The sequence below is a fragment of the Aptenodytes forsteri genome, unplaced genomic scaffold (assembly GCF_000699145.1).
Source record: "Aptenodytes forsteri isolate BGI_AS27 unplaced genomic scaffold, ASM69914v1 Scaffold8, whole genome shotgun sequence".
NCBI lineage: Eukaryota > Metazoa > Chordata > Aves > Sphenisciformes > Spheniscidae > Aptenodytes > Aptenodytes forsteri.
In genome coordinates, this window is record NW_008796218.1 from 9998658 (window position 1) to 10012024 (window position 13367).

General features: G+C 38.8%; 1 protein-coding gene across 1 annotated transcript in view; it reads right to left on the bottom strand.

Annotated features, from left to right (window-relative positions):
• Positions 1-13367, bottom strand: part of KIAA1549L (KIAA1549 like) — a 73740-nt gene that overhangs the window by 48906 nt on the left and 11467 nt on the right. Inside the window, exons 7-10 of the mRNA XM_019474516.1 lie at positions 10197-10256; positions 8476-8627; positions 6849-7020; positions 2936-3099 (exon numbers count right to left, since the gene is read on the bottom strand). Of these exons, the coding sequence (XP_019330061.1) occupies positions 2936-3099; positions 6849-7020; positions 8476-8627; positions 10197-10256 (548 nt within the window). The remainder of the gene's footprint in view (positions 1-2935; positions 3100-6848; positions 7021-8475; positions 8628-10196; positions 10257-13367) is intronic.

Sequence of the window (13367 nt, forward strand, 5' to 3'; positions counted from 1 at the left end):
GTGAATTAGAAAGCAAGAGAGGTAAAAAACTAACATCTATCCAAAACCTTAACATAAAAACAGTACCTCAGAATAAAAACAGCATTGAAAGAACATTAAAATAAATTCCAATCAGAATTTCACCAATTTGAATTTATACTTCTTTTAATTTTACAACTGGAGAGTCAATTGAAAAAAATGGTAACAGTCCCTTTTCCCTGCAACTTAGTCCAGATGTCCCTGACTGCTGAGGCAATTCAGAACAGCAACACAATTCCTGAGAGAGATACTGTAAACTACACTACGTATGAGAGGTCATTTTTTAAACTTCATTTATTTAGCCTTCAGTCTGTTACAACAACAAAGTCATTCCTTAATTACCAGGCACAGGCAGCAGTCCTGCTGTTATGTTACATCACCTCCCCCGGCTACAGAAGGATATTTATCACTAAATGTTTCATTACCCCTCCGTGCTGTGTTCGTGCATCCTATCCCACTGGCACGGGACGGAGCCTCTGGAGGGACATGGCAGGCAGCTCTGCTCTGCGAGGACCTGCAGCCTCCCACTGCTCCCAGCAGCAATAGGACTGCAGCGATGAACAGGCAGTTCTGCTCTGCCAGTCCCCTTGGTACAGGACTTTTGAAATCCAAACACATAAAATGGCACCACTGGAAACAAACCAGCTGAAATCCAAGGTTGTGGGTACCCTATAATATTCTCTTTTCCTCTTTATACTGCTTGCTGGATATTCAAAAGGTATCAAAAAATTGCTCCAGTGATTCAACAGCAAATCTCAGACACACAGAAACAAAATATTAACGCTGCTTCTTAAACTAAAAATCACTCTGCTGTGACTCCACTTACAGAACAGATTCAGCATTAATCAAGCAGTCCCGAGCACTTTTCTAAGCCATGAAATATAATATATTCATTTTAAATGTGATATAGATATGTGCTCATCAGCTATTTGTATTGCCAAACTGCATGAAATGTAGCAATTACAGTTCAAGTGATTACCACTATTCCTGATATCCCTAATGCTGAACGTAAAAATAAAAATAAAACTGTTCTTTTCAAAATGACCTTGTTTCATTATCTTCCCAAAATATATTTCTTAGCCTTATTTTAAGTAAAGATGCTGAAATCAGGAATGACAAAACCAGTCCATTCCCAATCCCGCTGCAGAATTTATCCTCCATGGTCCATATACCAGCATATACGCTAAACTAGACCTGGCCAAACCTTTCTGATGGAGCCATCATTGTGAAACTAAGCAGAAATCAATTTAGCTTTAGTTTTGAAATGCATCACTTTTTATAGAATGAATTAAATTAAATTTTATGGAGTCTCAAAATATACCCAAAAAGGGGAAATGCACTCTAGAAGTGGACTACTGCGCTCCAGTTGCAAATGTGAGCAAGTCTGCAGGAAAATCTCCTGAAGCGAGTGTAGTGCGGATGCTGGGAGCTCAGCACCAATTGTTTTGTTCTGCAGGTCCAACTCTTGTCTGACCACATTGGCTGCTGATACAAACGTAACCTGATGGAATAGGTTTTAACCTGACCACGTATCTTACAGCCTGATTAAATCTGATTTTTCAGGAAAAGTAAAAATTCTACTTTCTCTTACTTTTTGGAATGACAGTTATGGAATATTAAAATGCTTCCAAGTTTTTTCTGTGCTGTGGCTTCAACCAGCAGTCTTTTTTTTTTTTTTTTCTTCAGCTGTAAAGCATCCCATAATGATGGCCAGCTCAAAACAATGTACAAATTTAGTCTCACTTTGTTCTTTAGCTGGGACTAAATTGCATATAAGAAGAATCAAGTGGTGCAACAGCCCCTAATAAAGCATGATTTGCATTTTAGAGGTTTAAATGGGACATTATATTATATCACTGCAGTGGTATTAATTTTTGTTTGTGTCCATGATATTGCTTGTTTCACTTTTGCAGATCTAGTCTTAACACTAGTTTGGTAACACCGGATAAATAGATGAGCATGCTGGAACCGAAATGGAAATGTCTTTTTTGTATCATTTTTGATACAAATGTCTTTTTTCAGCCGGCACCAGCTGCACCCATCTGCAACTAACCTAAGATGAGGAGAAAAGAGCTGTCATATGCATCATGCCTTCCTTCAACTCTCCCTCCAATCTACATTTTTCAGCAGAAGCAACAGAGCTGAAATCACGATAATCCTGCTGTCTGTAGCATGAAGAAACCAATGAAAAGAATTATCATTTCAATCCCATGCCAGTGGAGAAGAACAAAGCCAGCTAAAAGGGCGAAGGAACAGTATGATTTACACACACGCTTTGTAGGCTAACAACTCCTAACTTTGGGTGGCCCTGTTTAAGAGCCATTTAATAGCAGCACTGAGAAGGCAGACTTTTTTCCACTACGCTTCAAAACATCTAAAAGAAAAATAGCAGTGGGAGAAATTTTCTGAAAAAAATTCAAAGAATGTCTTTTCTGAATTAGCAGTTGGATGGAGAATTTCTGGTTAAGGCCAGGTCTGAACTGCTGCCAAAGCCCGGAGCTTCAGCCATTGCCACTCGCAGTAGGTAGGAGCAGCTCAGGCCGTGGGTGAGGTCCTATGGAGACGTGCTGCTGACGAAGCCTAGGCGTGATATCCCTTTTCCTCAACTTTATGAAGGAAGCAACTGCCCTGAGTAAAGCCTACTCAGCCCTAATGGCTCAGTGCCTTACATCACTGCGTAAGGGTTATTCTGTCACTGCTACCTATGCAGCAAGGGACGAGCTGTGAAGGAAGTTGGTGAGTCCTGAGTAAAATAGAAGGGTAATTGCTGCGACTGGTGGTATCAAGGACAGAGAAGTGCAAAGATCCAACCTGTGAGTAACAACCATTTCAATTCCAAACGTCCTTCAGCTACATCTAGCAGAGAAACACAGTTAAAGCCTCAGAAAGCAAATGGACGTCTTGGATCTGCACTCACTTTAGCTCTCTGAGGCAGGTTCATCATGGTGTCTGGTTTGAAGTCGTTCTTGTTCTTTCTGCACAGAACCGCTGTGATGATGATGATGATAACCGTAACCACAGCAATGGGAGCCAGCACCGCTGCAATGATCCACAGGTTGTTCGGGGGGTTCTTCACCACAGCTACAGAAAATTGCAAACCAACACTGGTAAGTTTCACTGTGCAATCGCAAGATTTAAATTGCTTCCAACACAGTCTTCAACTGTCTCCATATAATAACTGGTACAAAAGGACTGTTAGTAATCTAGCTATACCTTTGTACTCCTTAAGTAAATGAAATGAATCAGCAACACACTTCAATTCACAAATCCCTGGACTCTCCTCTTACTTAGTTATAGCCAGCTGCAAAAGCAGCCATCAACTCCCAAGTCAAATTAGATGCCACGTTAGATATCACTCCAATGGTTCGTTTACAGAATAAACAAAAAAGTGTGAAATTAATACATCCTTAATTATTTTTCAAACACAAAACCAGCTTATAGTAAGGTAGCATGTGTATTAAAAGTATACACACGGAGTCCGTACCTGGTGTCAAAGACTTACTGGCTCAGCAAGAGCAAAACTCAGAGAGTGAGTTTTTTTCAAAAACAATGAAGCTAAGCATGCTAATAGTTACTGTTGATATCAATAGGGCAATAAGAAAATGCTTCTCTTGTGCTCTAGAAATACTTTATCATAGTTAAGGTCAAAATGAATCCATCATTTCTGAAGGAGGAGAAGTGATGAGATCGGAAAGAGCTACTTGCAGATATATTAATAATGGCACCAGGAAAAGGGTACATTTCAGAAATGCAGTGATGCTAAAATGTTTTAGATTCCGTTTTATCAGAATAACGTCTCTTAGTATGAAACTTCAACTTGTACACACATAAGAGATCCTCCTGTGACACATCCCCGGTTCTCTCATTTCATTTCTTTCTGGAAAAACACCACATAATCTCCTTATGATGCTGAATTTTGTTTTAGTGAAATATTTTGTGGACTTCACCATGCGATCCCTATTTATTTTCTTATGCCACTGGTTGCTGGCGTGGACAGGCAATTGTGAGAATACCAGCATAAAGCAGCCATTCCCATTTCCTAGGGGACTAGCGCTTTCAAATGTCGTTGAGCTTATTAGCTGTCAGAGGCACTCAGCATCTTTCAGGATCAGACTTCAAATGCATACCATCTTGTTCAGCAGCAGTTACAAAAGCCAGCTGAAAGTCTGTCTGAAGCTTGAGCCTATTTTCGTTGTAGTTCTACAACTTTTTGCAAAGCCAATGTAGTTTGTTGGGTGATGTAGGAACAGCACCATTAGGTACATATCTTGTGCACAGTGTAACGGTAACCGCATGCTTAAAGACTGTCCAAAAAGCCAGGTTGAAGCCTTTCAGGGTTCGCTTTTCAGTGGACTTGCATAATTCTCAATTATTGACTTTGGACATTTAGTTTGGGGATTAAAGGGCTGTGGGGAAGGAAACTGAATCTGAGTTTTATCAGATAACAGTAATTATAATTATAGCTTGCTGTTGTGGGAGCAGCAAACAATTGCTGAAAAATTATAATTATTCTTTCTAGGGAACGCAGAGGAAACGATGACCTTATGGCTAATAGGACAGACATTTAGGAATCCTGGTTTACATCTTTAATTCTGTTACCAGCTTCCAATGTGACCTTGAATAAGTCAATCCATGGTTCATTCAACTCAATAAGACTTCAGTGGATTTTGAAACAAACCTTTCATTTTGCTATAACTCAGTCCCTCACTTATAAAACAGGAACATCCATATTTTTTGTTATTATTCATCTGTCTTGTCTAACCAGACTGTGAGCTCCTGAGGGTAGATGTCTTTTCTTACTCCATTTTGGTACAGAACTTTTCATTCTGCTATAACAGAAATTATAATGAGTAAAAATGAAGTGCACACAAAGTATTTTCTTTGGGAATACAAAGAGAGACTACAAATACCATGTCCAAAATGAAAGAAATGGATTTTTTCTGTAATAAGGTATAAAGATAGAACTATCTCCTACATTTAAAATACTCTAGCTTCAGAATCTCAGTTACCCAGGGTCATATTTTCAATTTCTGTATATTCTCTTCTTACAGTATTCTGTGAATATTTAACTTTTTTGAAAGTCAATTATAATGAGTAAAAATGAAGTGCACACAAAGTATTTTCTTTGGGAATACAAAGAGAGACTACAAATACCATGTCCAAAATGAAAGAAATGGATTTTTTCTGTAATAAGGTATAAAGATAGAACTATCTCCTACATTTAAAATACTCTAGCTTCAGAATCTCAGTTACCCAGGGTCATATTTTCAATTTCTGTATATTCTCTTCTTACAGTATTCTGTGAATATTTAACTTGTATGAAAGTCTACAGACCACAAGGCCGCCTTATCAGACCATGGAAGCACAAAGTTAGATCATGAGCAGCAGATGACATATAACTACCTAAACACCCATATAAATTACAAAACTGCACAAAGAGCTAGGAAACTGCTATGTATTATCTATAGCTGCTTTAGCAAAAATTACATTAAAGACATATTCTCATGGAAAACAAAGTTGTTCAGAATTTAAATACTAGACTTTATGGAAGCAGAAATGGAGATCCCTGGGTTTAGTCCAATTAAAGTCAGTAACAGACCACGATCAAATTAAGGATCAGGTACAGTATATAGTGCATTCTCTGGAAATTATATCATCCTTTATTATTCTAACTCAATCATATGTTTATGGATGATACGTCAATTACTTATTACAGTGGTTCCTTCTTTTCCTATCACCATGACATGTAATTATTTCAATATCACTGCTCCTTCACGCAGAAATAATGGCACCAGGGAGTCCCATTTTATATGCTGTTTAGCCAGTAAGGAGATCCAGTACAGAAATCCACTATATAATTTTAATTCCATCTGGTTAAATACCTTGGCAAAGTGGAAAGATTCGGTTAGCTAAAGGCATCGATTCATACATTAAGCTGTTATTGCGCAAAAAACCCTCCAAGCTCCACCACAGCTTTATGACTGTGGGTCAACTATACAGGAATATAAAAAAAAAAAATTTTTTTTTAAGAAAACACCTGTGCCCACAATCACTCAGTAACTGATGCAAGTCTTAAAAGAGAAATTCAAACACTACTTTTCAAGAATGTATTACTTTTTGGCCACATTATTCTGAATGATGCCACCATATCTTGAATCGGAAAATTGCCCATACACATAAGTAGTTCTGTCCAACTTCATTTTTTTTATTTGTGTCTAAACAATATCTTTAACAACTGTGTGGTGCATTTTACAGAGTTCTTGGTGAAAATGATTATTCAAAAAAAAAATAATCCCTTTGAAGATAGAAATATCTACATTATTTTGAACAAGTCAAAAATAAGAGGCATCTTGATAATCCCCACATTTTACTTTGGGCTAAGTTATTTGAATAGCAGTTTTGCCCCAGCAGTCATTAGCCTGTGGTGTCATAGTTTCATTAGCATCAGAATTAATTCTGACTTTATGTAAAGTTCCATAAAGTTGTTCAGTTCATAGAACTGTATGTGTATAAAATTAATTGTACAGTAAGAGTTTACAGTGATTGGCTAAATAACAGTCTGTATATGGCTTTGATTTACTACGATAAAATATTAGTCTGTCTTCCATATGAAAAAGAGCAGCCTGACTTAAGCAGCTGCTCAGAAAGGTGCAGCTGATATTTCTCTGTGTGATCAGTGGAGGCTCCCCACACCTACACACCTACACTGCTGTTTTCACAAAGAAAGAAGGGGCGGGGGGGGGGGGACAAAGAAAGAAGGGGCGGGGGGGAGGGGAGCGGGGAGGAAGAAAAAAAGGACTAAAACAGAGAATTTTTAAAAGAACTCTTACGATCAGCTTGAACTTGAATAACATAACCTAATGTCAAGGCCATCCGCTGGGAGTCAACGGTACTCAAAATTTTGGCAGCTGCAGTGCCCAGCAAAGGTTTCCCATTGTATAAAGTGTAGTATGTCAGTTCAGCCGGCTCCTTGGGTCCTGGAATACGTTGGATTTTTACCATCTTTCAGGAAAAAAAAAGAAAATGAGAGAAAGAGAAATAAAGTGTGTTTGTATTATGCCATTGCAAAACCTGCCAGAAGCTCCCTGAAGGCAGTGCACAGGGGGAACTCCTTCAAGACCCCGTATAAGCATAAGCTCCATGCAAATATTCTCATAGGATTAGGGCTTCTCCTTTTCATAGCCTAGGTTATTAAGATTAGTGAGGACCGATTACCTTCTTAAAAATTTTTAAACATAATCCTAAGGTAAAACCCTATACTAAGAAAAGCATGCAGTAAAAAGGGGGAAAGGATCAAATGTTTGGACATTACAGTCCTCTGTAAAGAGGGAATTCTTAAAATCTGTCCTAATATTGAAAATTATACTTTGCTGGCATATTGCAGTTGAAAAATTCCCTCACATTTTATTTCTATACTCATTGTTTTTGATCCCAGACTGACAATAAAAAGAACCATGCTTTTTCCATTTTATTCTGCAGAACACCAGCAGAATTTTTACATTGTACCTGTACCTTTCCTGACAGTAGAGAAAGTATCAAACATCTCTAATGGTGAGAGGAAAAAGGAGTCTTGTGGTTCTTCTCCATTATGTTATGGTCTAAAAATCTGTAATGTTTTCATGGAAAATTTTACAAAGGTTCACGCTTTTGGCAAGTAAAAACGTGTTCCTTCTTTTAAATACTTTCAGTGGGAAAACACACAGAATTGTGGGCAAACGAAAAAAGTAGTAATTTGTTTTTATATCTCACAACAAACAATTCTTGAAAAACATCATGCAATTAAAAAAAAGGCAATAACTTGTCATGCAATTTTTGAAGACAGATCCTCTTTGAATCCCTGACAACCACCATCAGTTGGCTAAAGTACTGAGAAAACAAAATAAGATCATTTCAAAAAACTGAATGGGAAATGTTGCTAAATAAGAGAAAGATGATTAAATAAATTACTCAGGACTGAAATCTCTATTTCATAATGTGATCTGTGGCCACGTGATTTGATGACTAACCCTGTATAAAGACTGCTTCAGACTTTTTTTTTCCCAACAAAAAGAAAAAAGTTCTAGCTTTATTGAGTTACCCAGGAAATGAAGACCTAGGAAACTTTTTTTCACTTAAGAACAAAAGCCTGGAACTCTTCATTATGCTGAATACAAGACTTTACACTAAAATAGGTACTTTGCACCAATCCTCATAGCAAACAAAGAGAAAACGTTTATTAACACTGATTAACTAATGACAATTTCTAGAAGATGAGAGGCATGCAAACATGACTGACTGCAGAAAAAGAAACCCATTAGTAACGCCACACATCTTGCACTCGCTGCTTTGGTATTCATGAAAAAGACAGGAAATCTCAACCCAGTAAAACAGTTTTTCACACACATTGAGGCAGTACACATGCAAACAAAGCCCTTTTTTCAACACATATCTAGGCGCAACCGCTGTCGCATTGACCACCTGCACAGTGTAGCTGCCCACAGTAGTGGCACGTTTGAATCGTCTTCCTTGCTGATGGGACATCATAAACAGCGGGGCCAAACGCTGCTCCATTAATCTTGCAAAGCTCTGATTGTTCAGTCCCAGTAATGCAATATCAACCCCTTGAATAACTGTGGGAATGGAGAAAATCACATACCAGCACATTTTAGATGGACAGATTAAGTAATACGTGGTCTGCAGGGCAGTTTGGGACAGGGGTGTACTAACTAGCTTAGAAGAAAAATAACTGGACGCTGTTACACCCCCTCAATAATTCCCAATGAGGATATAACATGCTTCTGTTTCAACCCCTGCACTGTTCTTCTCAGATAATGTCAACGATGTTTCAGAGAATAAAATCCTCCAAAAAACTTTCTTAGGCCTTCAGTTTACCAAAATGGCTCCGGGAAGGACCTAATCTATGATCTTCAACGTAAAAAGTAAGTGAAAACCTATTCGAGAGCTGCCAGTTTTTGTGCTTATCGCCAGATGCTCTTGTTAACTGAACAACAGCTTTTTGTCCAGCAGTTTTGAAATCAGAAGTTAGAATTTTGTACAACTCGGTTTGAAACAAAACACTATATGTTTGAGAGCACTGAAAACTGAATAAACATTTCCTAAGTAAAAATTAATGTAAAATTATAAACGACACGGAATTTACATAAAGTTCAAATAAATGATATGGTATGCTAATTTAATTCATGCAAATGTATGATTTTTCAATATTATTTAAAAAAAATCTTTTGGGACCGTCATGATTTTTTTGAAAACAACATTTCCATTGTTATCAATAATACTCCATTGCAGTAAGTGCACAAAGGCAAGAAAGGGAGTATCAGGTTCATGGGGTCCAGATGGGGTGGAGCCGTACCACTCCCTTCAGAGGATCATAATCTCTGCATAAACTTATTTTTTATCTCAAAATTATGAATAGATATAACGGGCACCAAACCACACCGGCTTTTGAAAGCAAAGCGTAGAATTTAATCCATTTCACGTCAGGCTCCTTTTCTCTTGCTCTCCTGAGCATCAAACAATTCCAGCTACAGACACACCAATTAGAAAGGCTTTGGTATCTACTCACTTGAAGATGTCTGGGGGAAAGGGTCTCTTTCCTGCCCAGTTACCACTTCTAAAGTCAAAATGATTGTGAATGAGAATGTGATACCAGTGAAATGACTGTGATCAAACAAGTATTTTGAAGCCTAACAGCATTCTCTGCACCTTCTTTTCCACCAACAGAAAGTTATGTGCTTAATGCTTCCGGTGAAAGATACAAAAATTCCTGGACCCAGACAGAGTCAGTCTGTCGGTTTAACAGATCACCTTTCTTCCTGGGTTATGTCTGCAAGCCTCTCTCGATTTCAGATTTAAATCCAAGTCCCAGGAAAAAAAAAAGAGAAGCCTTTTTGTGATTATAAACTCTGAGAAGATAATGCTGCTCTCAGAAGTGCTTAAACCAAAGTACCATAAATTCTGAGGTGAGTGTTGGACGCAGGAGATGTCTCTGTTTAAGATGACAAATCACAGTTATGTCCCAGAGTAACTCTAAATACATTTGCCCAGTTGAATGCAACAGGCAGGTTCAGTGGGCAGCCACTTATTTCTGTGTAAAATTACTGCACCAATGTGTTTATATAATCGAGCACTAAAAATTATTATCTGAAGTGCCTGGAGGAGGGAAGGAGATTAAAAAGTACCTGTTATCACCCAGTAGTCTCTAGTTGACTCTGAGACATCAAGGTTTGGATACTCCAAAGCTTTAAAATAAAAGTTGAAATTATGTTATAATTTTCCAACATCCTACACATTATATGTCCCAAAACTCTTTGGTTAACCAGACAGTGATAAATAAAATTGAACTATGGCCCAGGAGGAGATCTAGAGGCATAATTTTCAGGGTTACAATTTCTCTTCTGTCTGAAAAAGAACATCAAGTGCGAACAGTACAAGCGCTGCCATACAAAGTAGAACATACATCTTCTGTTGCCAAAATACTGGCTGGTACATTGTCCGGGGCAAAGCCCAGGATTGCCCATTACTAAAAATGATAGGCAATATGCATGTGTCTGTTATATACATTTCTGCTGCTTTCTCTCTGTGAGTAATACCCCTGGGGAAAACAAGATGAGATTCTATGGTCATTCTGTAATTTAATCCTTACTTAACCCAGACCACAATTTTAACCTAAAATAATATTAAAATTAACAACAATCAGATTGCACCAATCACAGAGTGCAGTTCCACATGAATTACAAAGACTACCGAAACTGTGAACACAACTTAAAGTGTGGTACTCTCACTCTGCACCATTTAAGGTATTACTACCATATGTGCTTACATCTGTGAGAAACTGATGTTTGTCATTTTGATGCCTTTTGTTAGCCTTCCATCTCCAAAGTGCATTCATTAGGATGTAAAGTTCAATATGCTGCTAATCCATTATATAGCTCAACATTTTTTCAATAGATTTATGCAACGTGGAAAGCATTAACACTTGGAACTTAATTCAGAAAATATCCATGCCTTGCATGTTGATACACTGCTATTGAGTTACCTTGATTTTTAAACTCCAAAGTGGCTTGAAATAGTAAACATTGTAAAGCATCTGATTATGCACAGTAACTGCTTTTGAGGAGGAATTGCACGGCGTGTCCCGAGCTGTGCATTTCCATGACAGACTGCAAAGGCTCTGGAGGAGCCGCCAGAGTCTACTGGGAAATAACACACTGAGAACAGCAGCAGTATTTGTTTGATAAACTGAAACAACTGCACTGCCACATGAATAAGCATCAAACACTTTTCAAAGTAAACCTTTTCAGAAGACATGCTATCAGTCTGAAGCCATAAACACTATGTGCGCATTAAGTTCATGAGTTTGCAGTATACCTGCTGCGCTGGGAATAAAACCAAGAACTCCAAAATGAAATATAAGCCATTAGTTGTTAAAGGAGCACTAGCTAAAGACTTTATCGGGTCAGTTCATCATGTGCGGGGATCAGCAGAGAACTGCGATACCACACAAGGCTCTTACTGGCTGTCTTACTGACAAACAGCTTTCACAGCTCCTGACTACCAAACATACACCTGTATTGCCTTTGTGAGAAGCACCATAATCCTTTTCCTATGCCAAAATTCCTATTTTGGAGGCCAAACACTTGAACCAAGCACAGCCATCATCAAAACTTCCTCGGGCTTTCTCCTTGTGCTCCTGGATGCCCTGGTGAAGACAAGTCCTGTCCTGCACACAGGGCACTCTCCAGACAGGCTCACCCACCAGCCACAAAAAGGAAGGAGCCTGTCCCATGATGAATGGTCTACATCCCTTTCTAGGTCCCCAAGCAGACCCTTTGTCAACAGCCTCCCTCCACCTCCCCTTGCCTGTGGAAAGACTTGATGAAAATGCAAGCCTACCCTGAGATACGTCTCTTACCCTGTGATGGAAAGTCTGATTCAGAAGTGCACCAATGCAGTGCAAGAACTCATCATTGGGCAGTTTCACCTATTTGTCTGCAAATTTCTGATTTAGATAGGTAATGTCTCAAGAATAATATACGCTCCTTCTTTTTCAAGGATTTGCACAATCACCAGAGTTAGCTGTGATTCCTGACTGCCTCGCACCAGAGCGACCACTCACTTCACAGACAGCAGAGTGCTTGTTGTGCAAGTAACTGATGAAGAATTGCACAAAGTAATTACTCTGCTGTCGGGCTGTTTGCAGATAAAATGGACTGACAAAAAAGGTAACTTGTATCTCCCCCAGTGCTCACTTTCCAGCAGCCTGGTTCTGCTTTTTCTTAGAATCAGAAAAGGAACAAGCACCTTAATAATTTTACCTAAAGCTACGAATCCACTCAGTTCAGTGTTCTGATCATAAAGACATATTTGGCTCTATCATTATGTGCCCAATTATTTCAATACTTGTGAAATGAAAAATTACAAACTACTCCATCACGGGTTTAGCCTTATCAATGAGTTTGATAGCTACCAGAAGCTTAACCAGATCTTTACTGGTATTTGAGCACAGTATTTCAAATTTAGCAAGCATCTCTTGAAGATTTACACACAATGAGGTCAGCTGAAACCTGCCCTTCCTTAACCAGAGCCCATTACCATGCACTGACATACCCAGCATGTCCCTCTCTCCTCTCAGTTCCAGTGAACACTGATCTCCTCCAGCGAACAGATAACCTGGATCTACAGTGAGCTTAATTTCACATACCAAATTTAACAAGCAGATTAAACAGAAATCCCCATAATCAAATGTCTTGTCCCTTTATTCATTTTAGAGAAATCAGCATGCAGAGTCAGAGAGCATATATGCTGCACAGGCTGCCCTGACACACAACTTTCTCTCGCTCTCTCTGTACCTCTGACTCTTCATAGCAATTGAAATGCAAGCAAATTATTGACACTGAAGTGCTTAGACTGTATTTTAAACTGAGGCTGAAGTTCAGTAAATACACCAACAACTTTTTAAACGGAGAAGCGTAGATAGAGCTCACCCACTACCCAAACACACAGTCAAAGCGTGCTACCAAGCCCTGCAACGGGAGCAAGCACCAGGGGTGGAGTCTTCCACTGAAGTAAAGGGCTATGCTGAAGATGAACTTCATGTGCTGCACTAAGTTTTCCTAAAATGGAGGATTGGGGAAATTCTGTGGCTTGTTTTATACAAAAATACAATTTTATTTTGTTTGGAACCTGGCACAGGCATTTTTTTATTAATCATAGAATCATAGAATAGTTTGAGTTGGAAGGGACCTTTAAAGGTCATCTAGTCCAACCCCCCTGCCATGGGCAGGGACATCTTCAACTAAATCAGGTTGCTCAGAGCCCCGTCCAACCTGACCTTGAAGGTTTCCAGGGAT